The sequence below is a fragment of the Aristolochia californica genome, unplaced genomic scaffold (assembly GCF_029961685.1).
Source record: "Aristolochia californica isolate CCGP_79_NKW_82.1479 unplaced genomic scaffold, dmAriCali1.0.hap1 SCAF_3, whole genome shotgun sequence".
In the NCBI taxonomy this organism is placed as follows: domain Eukaryota; kingdom Viridiplantae; phylum Streptophyta; class Magnoliopsida; order Piperales; family Aristolochiaceae; genus Aristolochia; species Aristolochia californica.
Window position 1 is genome coordinate 46,546,548 of NW_027181992.1, and position 14,982 is coordinate 46,561,529.

Here is a 14,982-nt window from a genome sequence, read left to right on the forward strand (position 1 = left end):
TCCCACTGTTTGCAGTAGCTAGCATGATTCGTGGCTTTCCCTTGTAACAGAGTAGGCAAAGAGAGAGCATACAAGAACCGGCCCTCCCCCATTTTAAATAATATATTTATAAAAAATTATTAATTATATAAGAAATCCTATTTTCTGACTTCATTATATACAGTGTCCCATAATCTGACTTCATTTGCAGCTCATGTGTCCTCCTCTACAATGTAAAGCTTCTCTGCCTCTGATTCCGGTATCTGGTTTCAATTATGGCATATTATCTTTCACTCCCCAACAAGTTGAGTGAGCGTCGGATTTGGAGTGAAAAAGTTTAAAAATAGGACGTAGAATACTTTTAGTGAAAATGTCGACAATAGTAATTTGAATTGTACAAATAGATGAATACTGGAATCTTTGATGACAATACAACAATAATAATAATAATAACAACAACAACAAATTTTCAGTCATCAGCGGACACTAAAATCACTCTTAACATGCCGATCATTTACCATACAAAATACACACAAGCAGCATCGACATTATAAGTTACAGGACATTGACCAAGGATGAAAAACAAGTTTTCTAATGCTTATGACCCACAAGAGACAAAAGAAAAGAACGATAATGGCTTGATGTTTCAGAGTGAATCGCACCTCCCAGCGCCTTCTTGTAGTTCTTCTCATATTCTGCTTTTATATACTGCATGTCTATTTCAGTCCTACTCACCACTACCCTCACAAGAGTTGTGTCGTCGGTTCCTAGTCCTTTCATTGCCTTGTGCAAAACCTGAAAATATATTAAGATCAAGCATGAGAGCAACCGATAGAAAATGCACAAGACAAATAATATGTGCCCATACGTTTGAGAAAGAACCACCTGGCTGAACCAGAGGGATAACAAAAGGCCCAAAACTGAAAGTAAACGTTTGTACAAGGCCTACCTGCTAATTTCTTATGAAAGTAAGATTGTTAGCTTTGAGATTGATTTGTGCACTCAATTTCATCACCACAAAAATAGGATTCACATATTGAGATTAGTTGACCAGTAAAAGCACATGGATGACCCAGAAATGATCCCATGTACCAGATTCCTGACCAAATTATATCATTACAGACTTCAGAAGGTTTTCAAAACTCACAGTTTACCTGTTCCAGGTAGGTACAGGGGGGAAAGAATTCCAAAGCAGGTTCATTGTTATAAAAATATTTATAATCCACTAAAAAATAAAAACAAAATTTACCTTGGCAAAGTACTTGGCAGGATTTTCAGCACATCGTATGATTGTTAGAAGTGCAAACTCAAAAAGTCCAGATGTCTCCCTCTTCACTGCCTGTAGAAGTAATATATGTACAGTCCAATGTGATAAAAAAATAATAATGACATACTACTAGCAACTAACAGTATGGTAAAGAAGAGGGAAAGAAGATTTGATTAGAGTTGCACCTTCTCGAGTGAGTTGGCATACATACGATGGTAAAAATTAGAAACAGCAGCCAGATGTGCACTGCTTCGTGAAGTGAAGATCTGAATGAAGGTCTTTTCATCTGTTCCAAATCTTTTCTCCCCAGCTTTATAGAGATCTTTTGCATCCTTTTCTACCATCCCATGATCAATCTCTGGGCCTTCATAACGTGGTGTGCTTACATATGAAAGAAGCAACTGAAAGGCACAAAAAAGTCTCACCAATCAAAACTCAAAAAATTAAAACGTCTGTACAGCAACCATCATGGAAGAGAATAGGATAGCCAACCATTACAAGTAGTTTTATAAATGTGTTAAAATACAAATTCAGGGTATTTTGGTCATTTCTTAGGATTTCAATATTACATTTTTCTCTTATAGTATGGCTATTAGATAGAGAATGTTTTATTTTATCTCTAGTTAAATTTTCATTCAATTTAGACATATATTTTAGGAGATATGTAAGTTTGAGTATCAAGGGGCATTTTTGTCCTATTATAAAATTTCACTTAAACCCGATTATAAAGAAGTAGGAAGGGCCTTTCTGGATCGGATTCCAAGGCAACAAAGCTGCCTCTCTTCCAGAAATCCATTTTCTCTTCTATTTTCTCCCCAAATCACTTATTTTTCATGGTATCAGAGCAATAACGCAAGACTTGGGCAAGTTTCTTTAGATTTTGTGGATCTTCTCTCCATTTTTAGCAATCTCCTTGAAGGTTTTCCCCACATTTCTGGACTGGTAGGGTAAAATTTTCATTTTTTCCCTTTTCTGCCTATCTTAGCCTATTAGCTAATGATTACTGCTTCTATGTGATTGAATGTTGGGATTTAGAAGTATTTAATGATCCCAATTTGAGGAAATTTCTCAAATTTGTTTGCGTCGTCAACCTAATGTTTGCATCATCATCCATATAGCCTACGCCATCTTGATTTCTTGCAATTAGGTCATTCTTTCATTGATTTATGGTCTCAATTGCTGGAATTGATCACTATTGGTTCTAAATTGAATGAATTGGGTGCTTAATTGCCCTAATTGAATTCGGTGTGGGGCCCACTTGACTACGCAAATATTGAAATTTGGGGAAAGTGCTTCCATTTGGTTAATTGACGCTCTAGTGTACTGAATTGTGGTGTTTGTGATATTTAATGGCTGATTCCAGCACACGGGTTACTGTCCAAAGGACTGCTGAGAGCTCAAATGTGAAATTCTCTCAGTTTATTCAAATAACTACGATCCGGTTGAATGGATTGAATTATGTAAACTGGTCTAGATCAGTTTTGATGCATTTGAGGGCCAGAAGAACGACAAAATATATATTTGATGATCCCCCGATACCTGGTACTGAAGATTGGGTAGCAGAAGATAATTTAGTAATGACCTGGTTGGTTAATAGTATAGAATCCAGATTTAGTGATCAGATTTTGAGTTGCAATACTACTAAGGCAATGTGGACTACATTGGCTTCCATTTTGTCTCAAGAAAGTAATTTATCAAGGATCTATGAGTTATATGTGAAGTTATTTAATATGAAGCGTGGAGGTCGATCAGTGACAAATTATTTCACTGAAATGAGGGGAGTACTACAGGAGATTAGTACATTACATCATTTTACTACGAATGTTGAAGACATCCGTAAGAAAGAAAATCAGATTCAAGTAGCCCGGTTTTTGGATGGTTTGGGGCATAAGTATGATGCTATTAGAGCCCAATTGTTGGTTAATGAGGATTGACCACTATTGAGCAACCTTTAACAGAGTTATTCGAGATGAAGGTGCAATTGTAAATAAGAATGAGTCAGGTGGAGCCCTCTCAGAAGCAGTTGTTCTTAACCTTCAATCTTCTATTGGTAAGCCTGGCGGTCAGTTTCATGGTGGTAATAATAAAGGTAGAGGTCGCTCTTACACAACCCGTGATCGTGGCATGTAAGATCGAGGGGATCGAAAATGTGTTTATTGTGGTAGGACTAATCATATTTTTGCGAAATGCTGGGATAAATTTGGTAAACCTACCTGGGCCAATTCTATAGTCACATATAAGGACACTTCCTCACACACTGGATCGTATGAGGAAATTCAGCAGTTATTACAGCGACTGGGTCAACTGACTGTTTCATCTATTGTTTCTCAGACTACCAAGACTCCTTCTTCTTCCTCAGCGAGTACCACAATGGCTAGTACAGGTATGAATGCACTAAATGTGTCTCATTCCCCCTCTTGGATCATTGATTCAGGAGCCTCTACACACATGCCAGGTGTGCCCTCTCTATTTCAATCCATTAGTCCATCTCATTCATACCGTCGAGTTACTTTAGTTGATGGATCTACCTCTCCCATTCGGGGGAGGGTATAGTTCGCATTACTCCACAAATATCCTTAGATTCTGTTTTATTTGTACCAAAGTTTTCAGTTAATCTCTTGTATGCGAGTCATATAACTAAATCCTTAAACTGTTCAGTAACCTTTTATCCTACCTCTTGCGTTTTCCAGGACTTGCAAACGAAGAGGACGATTGGTTCAGGACATGAGAAGGGAGGGCTCTACATGCGGGATGATGTATCCGTTTCTCGAGCTTTAACTCTCACTACTACAGATTCTTCTTACTTCTGGCATCTGCGCTTGGGACATCCCTCACCAGCTAAGTTGCGTCAGTTTTTTCCTTCTCTACCAGCCGATATTTCATTTGATTGCGAATCCTATCAACTGGGAAAGCATCGTCGCTCCAGTTTCCCAGTTAGTTTTAGTCAAAGCACCAAGTTGTTTGAATTAGTCCACTCTGATGTATGGGGTCCATGTCGGGTTCCTAGCCCATGTGGTTTTAAGTATTTTGTGTCGTTCATTGATAATTTCAATAGAGTCACTTGGGTGTATCTCCTACGGGAGAAGTCCGAAGTATTTGATGTATTCCTCAATTTTTTCAATGAAATATAAAATCAATTTGGTACATGTGTTCATGTACTTCGTACTGACAATGGTTTGAAATATCTTAACCATAAATTTTCAGTATATTGTGATTCTCATGGTATTAACCATAAAACATCCTGCTCTTATACACCACAACAAAATGGGGTGGTTGAACATAAAAATCGACATCTCCTTGAGGTTACAAGGACACTATTATTGCATATGAATATTCCTAAATCTTTTTGGGGAGATGCAGTTTTAACTTCGTGCTATTTAGTTAATCGTATGCCCTCAACTGTTTTGGGTGGTCAAGTTCCACTTCAGGTTTTAAAACCCAATTGTAAATTGTTTAGTGTGGTTCCTCGTATTTTTGGATGTACCTATTTTGTTCATATGCTTGGATCGATCGATAAGTTGTCACCTCGGTCCGTCAAATGTTTTTTTTTTGGGATATTCTCGTTAAAAAAAAGGGTACAAATGTTATGATCCTGTTCGACGAAAAAACGTATGTGTCAGCCGACGTGACCTTTTTTTAACATACTCCATATTTTTCATCATCTACTGAGCTTCCAGTATCACTTGAATCTCCTTCGAACTATCCTGTTCCTATTGCAATTTTAGATGTACCAATGTCATCGAGTTCTTCATTGCCTCTTTGTGTTTACAGTAGTTGCTCTCGTACTCCTGCAGTGCTTCCAACAGTTGCCACTACAGAGCTCTCTTCTCATGATCCACCAACTTTCTCATTGCCTGCAGATCCTGTTGTCTTTGATTTGGACCTATTTATTAGTCTACGAAAAGGTAAACGATTTTGTACTTCTCATCCGATATCCAAATACTTGTCACTTGATTTTTTGCCCTCATCCTTCAAGTCCTTTGCTATGTCATTGTCTACTTCCCATATACCTCGTTCAGTGCAGGAAGCCTTGTGCTCTCTAGAATGCAAACAAGCTATGGATGATGAAATGAGTGCTTTGGTGAACATGGAATTTATGTGATCCACCTGCAGGAGCTGCTATTGTTGGGTGTCATTGGGTTTATACTATCAAATATAACGTTGATGGCTCTATTGAACAGTACAAAGCTCGGCTGGTAGCGAAAGAGTATACACAACTTTTGGAGTTGATGTCTTTGACACATTCTCTCCTGTGACCCAACTTACTTCGATACGTATCTTAATATTTGTGGTTGTTAATAAGGGTTGGCCTCTCTTTTAACTCGAAGTGAAGAATGCCTTTTTATATGGTGATCTACATGAGGAAGTATATATGGAGCAACCTCCAGGGTATGTTGCTCAGGGGGAGACAGAAAAGGTGTGTAAGTTGCAGAGGGCTATTTATGGACTTAAACAGAATCCACGGGCCTGGTTTGAAAAGTTTAGTGGATGTGGTACTACAATTTGGGTTCTATAGGAGTCATTGTGATCATTCTATGTTCCTACTTAAAAGGAAGACTGGTATGGTGGTTTTGGTTGTCTATGTAGATGACATTGTGTTATCTGGTGATGATCTTAATGGTATTACAGAAGTTAAACAATATCTGGCCACACATTTTCAGACTACGGATTTGGGCTCTCTCAAGTACTTCCTAGGCATTGAAGTTGCTCGTAGCAAGCAAGGTATTGTTCTTTCTCAGAGAAAATATATATTGGATATGTTACAGAAGCATGGTTTATAAGGTGCTAAACCTATAGACACCCCCATGGAAGTTAACTATCATCTACATGACACCCAGGGTCCAACACTCAAGGATAAAACTCAATACCGACGGTTAGTAGGTAAACTGATCTATGCTTCAGTTACCAGGCCGGATATTTCATTTGTTGTGGGAGTTGTGAGCCAGTTCATGGAAAATCCTCAAAAAGTCCATTTAGAAGCTACTCAGAGGATTTTGAAGTACTTGAAAGGGTACCTGGAAAAGGTCTTCTGTATACTCATAATGGGAAAATTAATGTACTTGAGTATTCTGATACCGATTATGCTGGGTGTAAGATAGATAGACGTTCTACATCGGGCTACTGTTGTTTTGTTGGAGGCAACCTGATAAGTTGGAAAAGTTCTTACAGATAGTTGTGGCTAGGTCCAGTGCAGAGGCTGAGTATCGAGCAATGGCTCATACAGTTAGTGAACTTATGTGGATTAAGTCTGTGCTTCTTGAGTTTGGATTTATGTTACCTGACCCTATGGTTATGAGTTGTGATAACCAGGCAACCATTTTTATTGCCAGCAACCCTGTATTCCATGAGAGAACGAAACATATAGAGGTTGACTGCCACTTCATTAGAGATGCAGTTATGTAGGAGAAGGTGATAACTCCTTATGTAAAGTCTTCAGACCAGTTGGGAGATATATTTACCAAGCCTTTGGGGAGACACAAACATGTATCCTTTAGTGACAAGCTGGGATTGTTTGATATCTACTCTCCAGCTTGAGGGAGAGTGTTAAAATACAAGTTCAGGAGTATTTTGGTCATTTCTTAGTTCAATATTACATTTTTCTCTTATAGTATGGCTATTAGATAGAGAATGTCTTATTTTATCTCTAGTTAAATTTTCATTCAATTTAGACATGTATTTTAGGAGATATGTAATTTTGAGTATTGAGGGGCATTTTTATCATATTGTAAAATTTCACTTAAACCCTGATTATAAAGAAGCAGGAAGGGCCTTTCTGGCTCGGATTCCAAGGCAGAAAAACTGCCTCTCTTCCAGAAATCCATTTTCTCTTCTATTTCCTCCCCAAATCACATATTTTTCAAAATGACAGTAGATTCATTGTCAAAGTCAGTGGTGGAACCAGAGAGTTTTGGAAACTGAGGCATACTGTACTGGGGCAGGGGGAAAATTCTTGAAGAGGGCAAAACACCTTGATTTCCAAATTTCAGGCTCCTCCCTTTGTCACTGTACATTTTTATTGTGCACCAAATTAACAGCTGTGTAACGAGGAGAATCACTATAAGTAACAAGCGATGAATGATCTTTGCATCCATATCTCTGGAAACACCATCTCATCTAAACTGGAAAAGCCCATCCAAGGCTTATTAAACACCTAATAGAGCAATTGAGAAGAAAAAAATGCACATGCTACAGTACATAACATCTACATGTATAAAAGCCATTCTTCTGCAACATTCCTTGATTTTAGAAAAAAAATTACCTCTCATTACAGTATGAAGGCATAAAGAAATAAAAATAGAAAGCATTCCTAATCGTCCAGCTTCTTTTCTGCATCACTCATGCTTTGAACTATCCCCAAGTTATCTGCTCTTCCTTGTTGATGGGATAGCTTGCACTGACCCATACTACGGATGATTGTGGAAGAATCAACTCTTCCTAAAACGTCCTCAAATCTTCTTTTTAGACAACTTCCCAACTCTTTTTCTTTTTTACTGTTTCCCTATTTTCTAGGCTGCATGAGTCTTTTTACCAAACTCAAATCAAAATCTTGCTGCATGAGTCTTTTTGAAGTACCAAACTCAAATCAAAATCTTTAGTTTTTTCTTCAGTTAACCGAGACAAATTTCTTTGTACTTGTACTTAAAAAGTAAAACTTCAGGAAACAGTGCATGGTTTAGCATGCATCTAGACCTCCATGCAAAAGAAAGGACCCCCTTTAATTGAGGGTCACTAACTTGATAAATTAGGTTCAATTTGTCCAAATACGTAAGTTAGCCCTTCTTTATATAGACAAATGCTTTTCTTAAATATGCTGAAACAGTGGAATCAACTAGTGCTAATTAAGATTGCTGCTTTTATAGGACGACAACAGAAACAGCGAAAATGCGAGAGTACCTTTTGGTGATCACCAGGTGTTTGAAAATTAATGTCGTGCTCAAGGTGAACCCCAAATTTGACATAATATGCTTGCTTAAATACTTGTATCTGAGAGGGGGTCCGAGAACATATCACTTCAGTAGCAGCTCGAAGATCAATGATTTCACCACTTAATGCTTGCCTCACAATGATTGCGTCACGCCCTGGTAGATCATTCATCCATAATAGAACTGCTTTCTGACCACAGACATGCACACAAAAAACAGAAAAGCATGCAAACCTACTATCAGATCTTGATCCTAGGCACTTGGATGTAAAAAATATATCAAGATTTAAAACAGTTTTCTTTGAGCCTCACAATCCAATGGCAAAAGACTTTAAAGGTTATGAAAATTGATACCTTAAGATGTCCACTAAGCTCTGATGAGAGACGGGTACTAAGATCAGCAGAGTACATGGCTCTGTATTCCTGTTGAATGAGAGCCCGCTGGGATGCATCTCGATGGGCAAGAATATTGACAACAGCTGCAGTATCACAGCCAAATCCTGAAAAGTTTTGTCACTGTTATGGGCTAAAATATACTTCATCACTGTAATGCTTATGTGTGTAAACTCGCTATCAACAGGACTGTGGACAGATGCAATATGAAACATCAAGTTTCTTTCTCTTTTTTCTTTTCTTTTTTCGAATGTAGACTTTTCACATACACTACTCCCCATGTGACCATTGCTCCAAAGGCTAAAATTTCCCTCACCTAAATGAGCCAAGCATTGGGAAAATTTTGCTCTATTTTCTGCTCTAGGATATCATTTCTTCCACGATATGTACTAACAGTGATGCCATGTAGATGCAATCTTGGAAAATGATCCAAAATAAAAAATTATGTTTGAGATAATTTTATCAAGTTATAGGGTTGGACAAGTAAAAACCACATTGAGAATATCCATTCATTTGAACAATCTCTCTAAATCCTAACACTTATATTAAAATTAATCCGTAAGTTGTTCTTAGTCACTGCAAACCCAAAGAAAAATTCTGACAATTGTCTGTCAGATTTAACTAAGCTCAAGTCGCTCTAGCATCGAGCACCTTTCTGTTAGAACAACTATACAGGCAGACTAAAAAGAAACCCTAGAAGATGATTTGTTGGTCTAACCCGTCAATAAGTTTTCTATAATATTTTAAAATTGCAAGAAAAAAAAAAAAAAACTGGAGGAAGATTGTCCTGACAGAAAAATCATTTATCCACAGCTGCAGCTGCAAAGTAAACATGCTCTCTGTTCTATGCTTGCTCTAATAATACATTAATATGTTCAAATGGTCAAGTATGAGAAGATCTAGATTCCATCAGATGTTAGATAAACTTTTTGCTCAACATACCATCAATTCTAACAAACACAACAAACAATGAAAAAACAAACCCATGCAAATAATTATTAAATGAAATAAGCACCACCGGAGAGAGCCGATACCTTTGAACGCACGGTAAAGATCCATGGCGTCCTGGCGGGGCGAGGTAAGCACAGGCGGAACGCTCAAAGTCGACATGTCGTCTTGATCTCTATCAAATTGTGTCTCCCCAGTTGACAGCTGCTGGACCGTCTAAAAAGGCCGAGTCCGTTCGGAAGCTTTCCCCAGCCGAAGACCCAAAACAGTTGAAAGACGAGACCCCTCGTTTCACACTCCGACACATAATAAATGAACCCAGATGAAGTTGAACTACTCACGCCAAACACCATTAAAATTTTGAAGCAAAAAGTATACCATTACATGTCACGTTTGTTTCTTTTTCTTTGTAACCGTCGACTGATTCCTCGGAATTCCGATGAACACCTGTGAATTGTGAAACATAATGATGAAGAGATGCCGATTGGCAGCGGGTGGCTGTTTTCCCTCGTCATTTGACCCGTTAACGTCTGCATTCTCCTGTGTATTGGTCAAATTCTCCTTGAGAGTTTGACCGATTCTCAAAAGCATATATAAGGGTAGTTTTAAAATCAACTCTCTTTTTAATAAGTTATTATTTTAATAGTATTTAAAAAAAAAAGTTTGCATGAGACAAAACTCTAAATATAATCCTCTGGACATTAACAAAAACAAATAGATGGAAGGTACTTCATTTTTTTTAAATTATTATTTATTTTACAATTTAATAGAATTATTATTTTAAAACAAAAATTTTCATGCAAAAAAAGTGCCAGGACATTTTTACATCGAGCTATATTCGAAGCAAACTCTTTTGGAAACATAATAATCCGGAGCCACAAAAAAACCTTCTTCTTCTCCGTCAGGGATATCAAATCAGGTGTAATTATTTTCTAATTCTTATTTCTTTCGTGTCGAGTTTGGGTTGGGGAGAGTCGGTTATTTTCTAGGTATATTTAAAATTGTCCCTAGTATATTGTCACAAATATTTTTTTCAATGTATTTAACTTCTAAGTTGTGTCTCGACTTTAACTTTGATCAATATAGTAACAAAAAAAATACTCTTTTTATTTTCTAATTCGTTCGCATTCTAGTTGATGGGTAAGCCTATCTAATTGTAACACATTGTCACTACAAGTTAACTAATTTAACTAATTGGAGGGGTTTCATGTTTTTGTCTTAGATTAAACTTAACCCTACTCCTCCATGAATGGTCTAAAGGTAGATAAAAATGATGCCCTATGTAACATTCTTTACCTTCGTCTTTCAACCTCTGAGATTTGGCCTCACTGATACAGATTGGGCATGATAACTTTCCTTAAGTGCTCCGCCTTGACAATGAATCATAGGCTTAAAAATCATGTATGGTGTATAGATGAACAACATGCATCTAAATACATTACTCGTTAATACATAAAACATTTGCATACTCTTGTCCCATAAATCCTTCAACTCATCTAGCAATGGATGCAAATAGGCATTAATACTGTTGCTTGACGATTTTGGCCCTAAAATGAGTAAAGTCAAGAGAAACTAATTATCTTTCGTGCTCTTCCATAGTGGTAAATTATATGGAATTAATACCATTGACCAAATGTTATATGATGTGTTTATGTTGCCAAACAAATTGAAGTCATCATTGGCAAGTCTTAGGTGAATACTTCATGGGCTTCTTGCAAACCACACATACTCTTTGTTTAGTTCACGTCATGCTTTTGAATTTGTTGGATATCACGATGTTTTGTTTTCATGTAAATACATATCAGCATGTCACCTCATGTCTTTGGTTGTTTCTTTTTACATGAAGAAACATTGAAGGTGTGGATTTTATTTTTTACTTTGAGTGTGCGTACCTCTACTCAATGCAATGTGAGCAATTGTTGAAGCTTTTGTACTCCTTCCAAAACAAGACATAATCATTTTTGTATGCACATATCTTATCATAATAAAATCCTAAATCACACAAAAGAATTTTTTCCTTGTAATAATTGTGAGGAAGCCGTTTCACATGGAGGAAAATATTTTTGCTAGAAAATTATATTATCCATTGTTTTGTTGTTCATATTGTTTGTCATCTTAATATAAATCAATCAGATAAGAAACTTCAGCTTAAAGAAACGTTGACAATCGAGAAAACTCTTTTTTCACATCTACAAATAATTGTGTAAACCTATTATTACCACTAGTTCATTCTCTCGATTGTTGGCACTAGGTGTTATGCATTGGCTACCTATCTTGTACTCTAATCCGACTTGTTTGTAAGTCATGGATGAACATGTCGATTCCATCACTCATGCTTCCATCGTTACCGGTTATTTGCTTAGACAATTTCTAACAATTTGCCTTTGACATATCTATTCACTAATGTCCACTTGTTCTCTCTGAAGGGGGGGTTAGTGCCCCAAAGTGGATTCTTGAAGATCAAGTCATGTCCAACATGAAGATCATGTCATGTCATGTACATGAAGATCAGGTAAGAATTTGTGTTAGTGTTGACGACTTCATGTGCACTGGAAAACAGTTTCCAGTGTTAGTGCCCCAACATGAGAAAAACATAAAAAATAAGAGAATTTCTAAACCTTTACAGTGCACTTAATTACAACATAATCCTTAAACCCCAAATTAGGTAAAACAACCATTATTACTACACGAATAAGTTATTGAATGTATAATTAAATATACTAATATATTTATTAATTGAATTAGATATTTTATTGTACATTAATATGGTAATTACACGAGCCAATGAAATACGTATATGATTAATTAAAAATAATAAATAAATAACATTATAAATAAAAAAACAAAAGTAATACATTAAGTTATTAATTTATTAATAACATATGATATATTTTAACCTAAAAATGAATAATTTAAGAGAAAAAATTGATCTAATCATAACTTTAACACACTATATATTTGTACATAATATATTTTATGTATTATTAATTAATAATATATTATCACAAAATTTAAAACCATTGGTTTAATTAACTATAACAATCAGATAATTATGCCAAAATAATTTATCAAATATTTATTTTAATAATATTTTAATTATAACTATTAAATCACTATTTTAATATAGTAATTGTAAAATAAAAATAATTATTTTATAAATAAAAATAATTATTTTATAAATAAAAATTATAAAATAATAATTTTTATGAAGATAGTTTAATTTTTCCTAACTTAGGAAAAATTAAACATCTTCGTCTTCCTCAGCAGCGCGCCAGCGGGGCGATGGCGACGGGGCCGGGCTAGGCAAAGGCAACGGCCGGCGACGGCGGCGGGGGGCAATGCCGACAGAGGCGGCGCTCCGACGGTACGCCGAGAGGGAGAAGAGAGGGAGGGCGAGAAGCTCTGCAAATGTTTGACCTCCCGTGCTCTGCGGGAATGAGAGAGGGCTGCGGAAATGAGAGAGAGAGCAGAGAATGAGAGAGGGCTGCGGGAATGGAGACGAGAGAGGGCTGCGGAAATGAGAGTGGGAGCAGAGAATGAGAGAGGGCTGCGGGAATGGAGACGAGAGAGGACTGCGGGAACGGAGACGAGAGAGGGCTGCGGGAATGGAGAACGGAGACGAGAGAGGGCTGCGGGAACGGAGACGAGAGAGGGTTGCGGGAAAGGAGACGAGAGAGGGAGCAGAGAAAGAGAGAGGGCTGCGGGAATGCAACGGCAGAGAGGGTGTGCGGCAGAGAGATCCCCGAGAGACAGCCCCGCGCGAGAGTCATGTACATGATTCTCAAAATCGAGCGGAAAGCACTTTCCGCCCTTTACTCTTGAGACATGAACTCTTGATTCATGTATATTCATGTACATGACATGAATTTGGGCGTTCCCTAACGACATCAGGACATGACCTGCGTAATGCGCATGAAGATCATGTCCTGAGTCATGTGCACTAACCCCCCCGAAGTGTCCATATGATCTAACTTTGTATCATTGTATGATGGTACATGTGGTTCTTTATTTAAAATATGGGTTGATAATGATTAGTCCCATATTTCTCACATAGGTATAAAATTATGTTTTTCCCATCAACCATAGATTGTGCCATCTGAATAAAGGCATCAACCCCATGTTATACTGGTCAACAAATCTAAAGAAGACTATTGTCATCCAACTTTTGTCCATGTTAATTTGATACCTATAAATTCATCAAAACGTAGCTATCAACAACAACTTCTAAATAGAAGACAAATTTGATATATACTGTCCACTTTCATCTATATCTAACTTCTTGTTTTCTTAAACCTAGTTACCTCCAAAAACTCTTTTTCTTGTAGTGAATGATCCCTTCCATTTGCACATGGTCGATGGGGTTCCCAATGTCATCATTTATGTTCAAATTTTCCCCCTCTTTTGTAAAGAAGATGATATATATCTAGAGATATCTATTTATAACCCATTGTTGTATACTTAATCTCTACTTCATTTCTTTGGTCAAATGTTATGTTAACCAAACTTTTATTTTCCAATGGAAGTTAACTCTCCCCGCTCCTATAGTCTTCAATATTTCTCTTCAAGGCTTTTGTTTGGCAACGGAGAGTTCCAATTTCCATGGGTTGAAATATGTTGAAGTAGAAAAATTGTATACCTTTGAAATGACATGTGTTGATTTATGAAGTAAATGAGATTTGGTCATCGATCCCCGTATGAATTTGTGTGCCACTAATTTTTTGAAGTAAATGGAAGAATTGCCCAAAATACAAGAGGTGGTTTTGTCTCTTATCGAAATCACCCTCCTCTCTCAAGCAGCCAACCAATTTACTAATTCGTCTAACTATGTTTTTTGTCGAATTTCTGGAAAAGAAACAACCTTCATTGACTTGATGTACTCTAATTACAATGAACCTCTATTGTGATAGAGGAAACAAATAAAATCCAGATACAATTAAACTACCCTTGTCCCAGTTATACCCAAAGTTAAGTACTAAAAGATAAGTACCAAAACAATTGAACATAAATAGAATACAAACATAATTAAAACGCCTTTAACTAAGATTTTTTTGTGAGACCTCCTCCGTTAAGATTTCACCATAATAATTATGGCTTTGCCAGACTTCTTGTAAGACTCTTTCATACTTGTTTCTCAACAATTTCGTTCCAAGTATTTTTTTATTGCAACATGCAATGTATCCTATTTCAATTTCCTAAGTGAGGAAGCACTTAGGTGTTATAAACATGGTTAGACTATTTGAGGAATTGGGTAAGGGAGTTCAACTCGTCCCTCCAATCGCCTTTATCTCCATAGATATATTTATATTTATTTACCTTGAATCCGTAAATGATATTATATACATGAAACTTTTGAAAATAATTTAAAGTGAAACTTTATCATTTTATATTACACAAAGTCAATGTTGTCAAAATCGGACTGAAGTAGCCGATTCAATTGGGTTTAAATTAGAACTGAACCCATTCTTCAATTCAT

At 36.7% G+C, this 14,982-nt stretch overlaps 1 protein-coding gene across 2 annotated transcripts; it reads right to left on the reverse strand.

Moving 5' to 3' along the window:
- Positions 1 to 398: 398 nt before the first annotated feature.
- On the reverse strand, positions 399 to 9,876 carry LOC137960016 (annexin D5). 2 transcript variants are annotated; one of them, XM_068807465.1, is made up of 6 exons: positions 9,596 to 9,876; positions 8,523 to 8,647; positions 8,141 to 8,359; positions 1,432 to 1,647; positions 1,229 to 1,318; positions 399 to 774 (listed from the first exon to the last, which is right to left on the reverse strand). In XM_068807465.1, exons 1-6 carry the CDS (start codon positions 9,669 to 9,671, stop codon positions 571 to 573), a joined length of 930 nt encoding a protein of 309 aa, XP_068663566.1. In that variant the 5' UTR covers positions 9,672 to 9,876; the 3' UTR covers positions 399 to 570. The 2 variants fall into 2 exon arrangements, with proteins under 2 accessions (XP_068663566.1, XP_068663565.1); XM_068807464.1 differs by having other exon boundaries at positions 8,523 to 8,668; positions 9,596 to 9,869.
- Between the last annotated feature and the right edge of the window lie 5,106 nt (positions 9,877 to 14,982).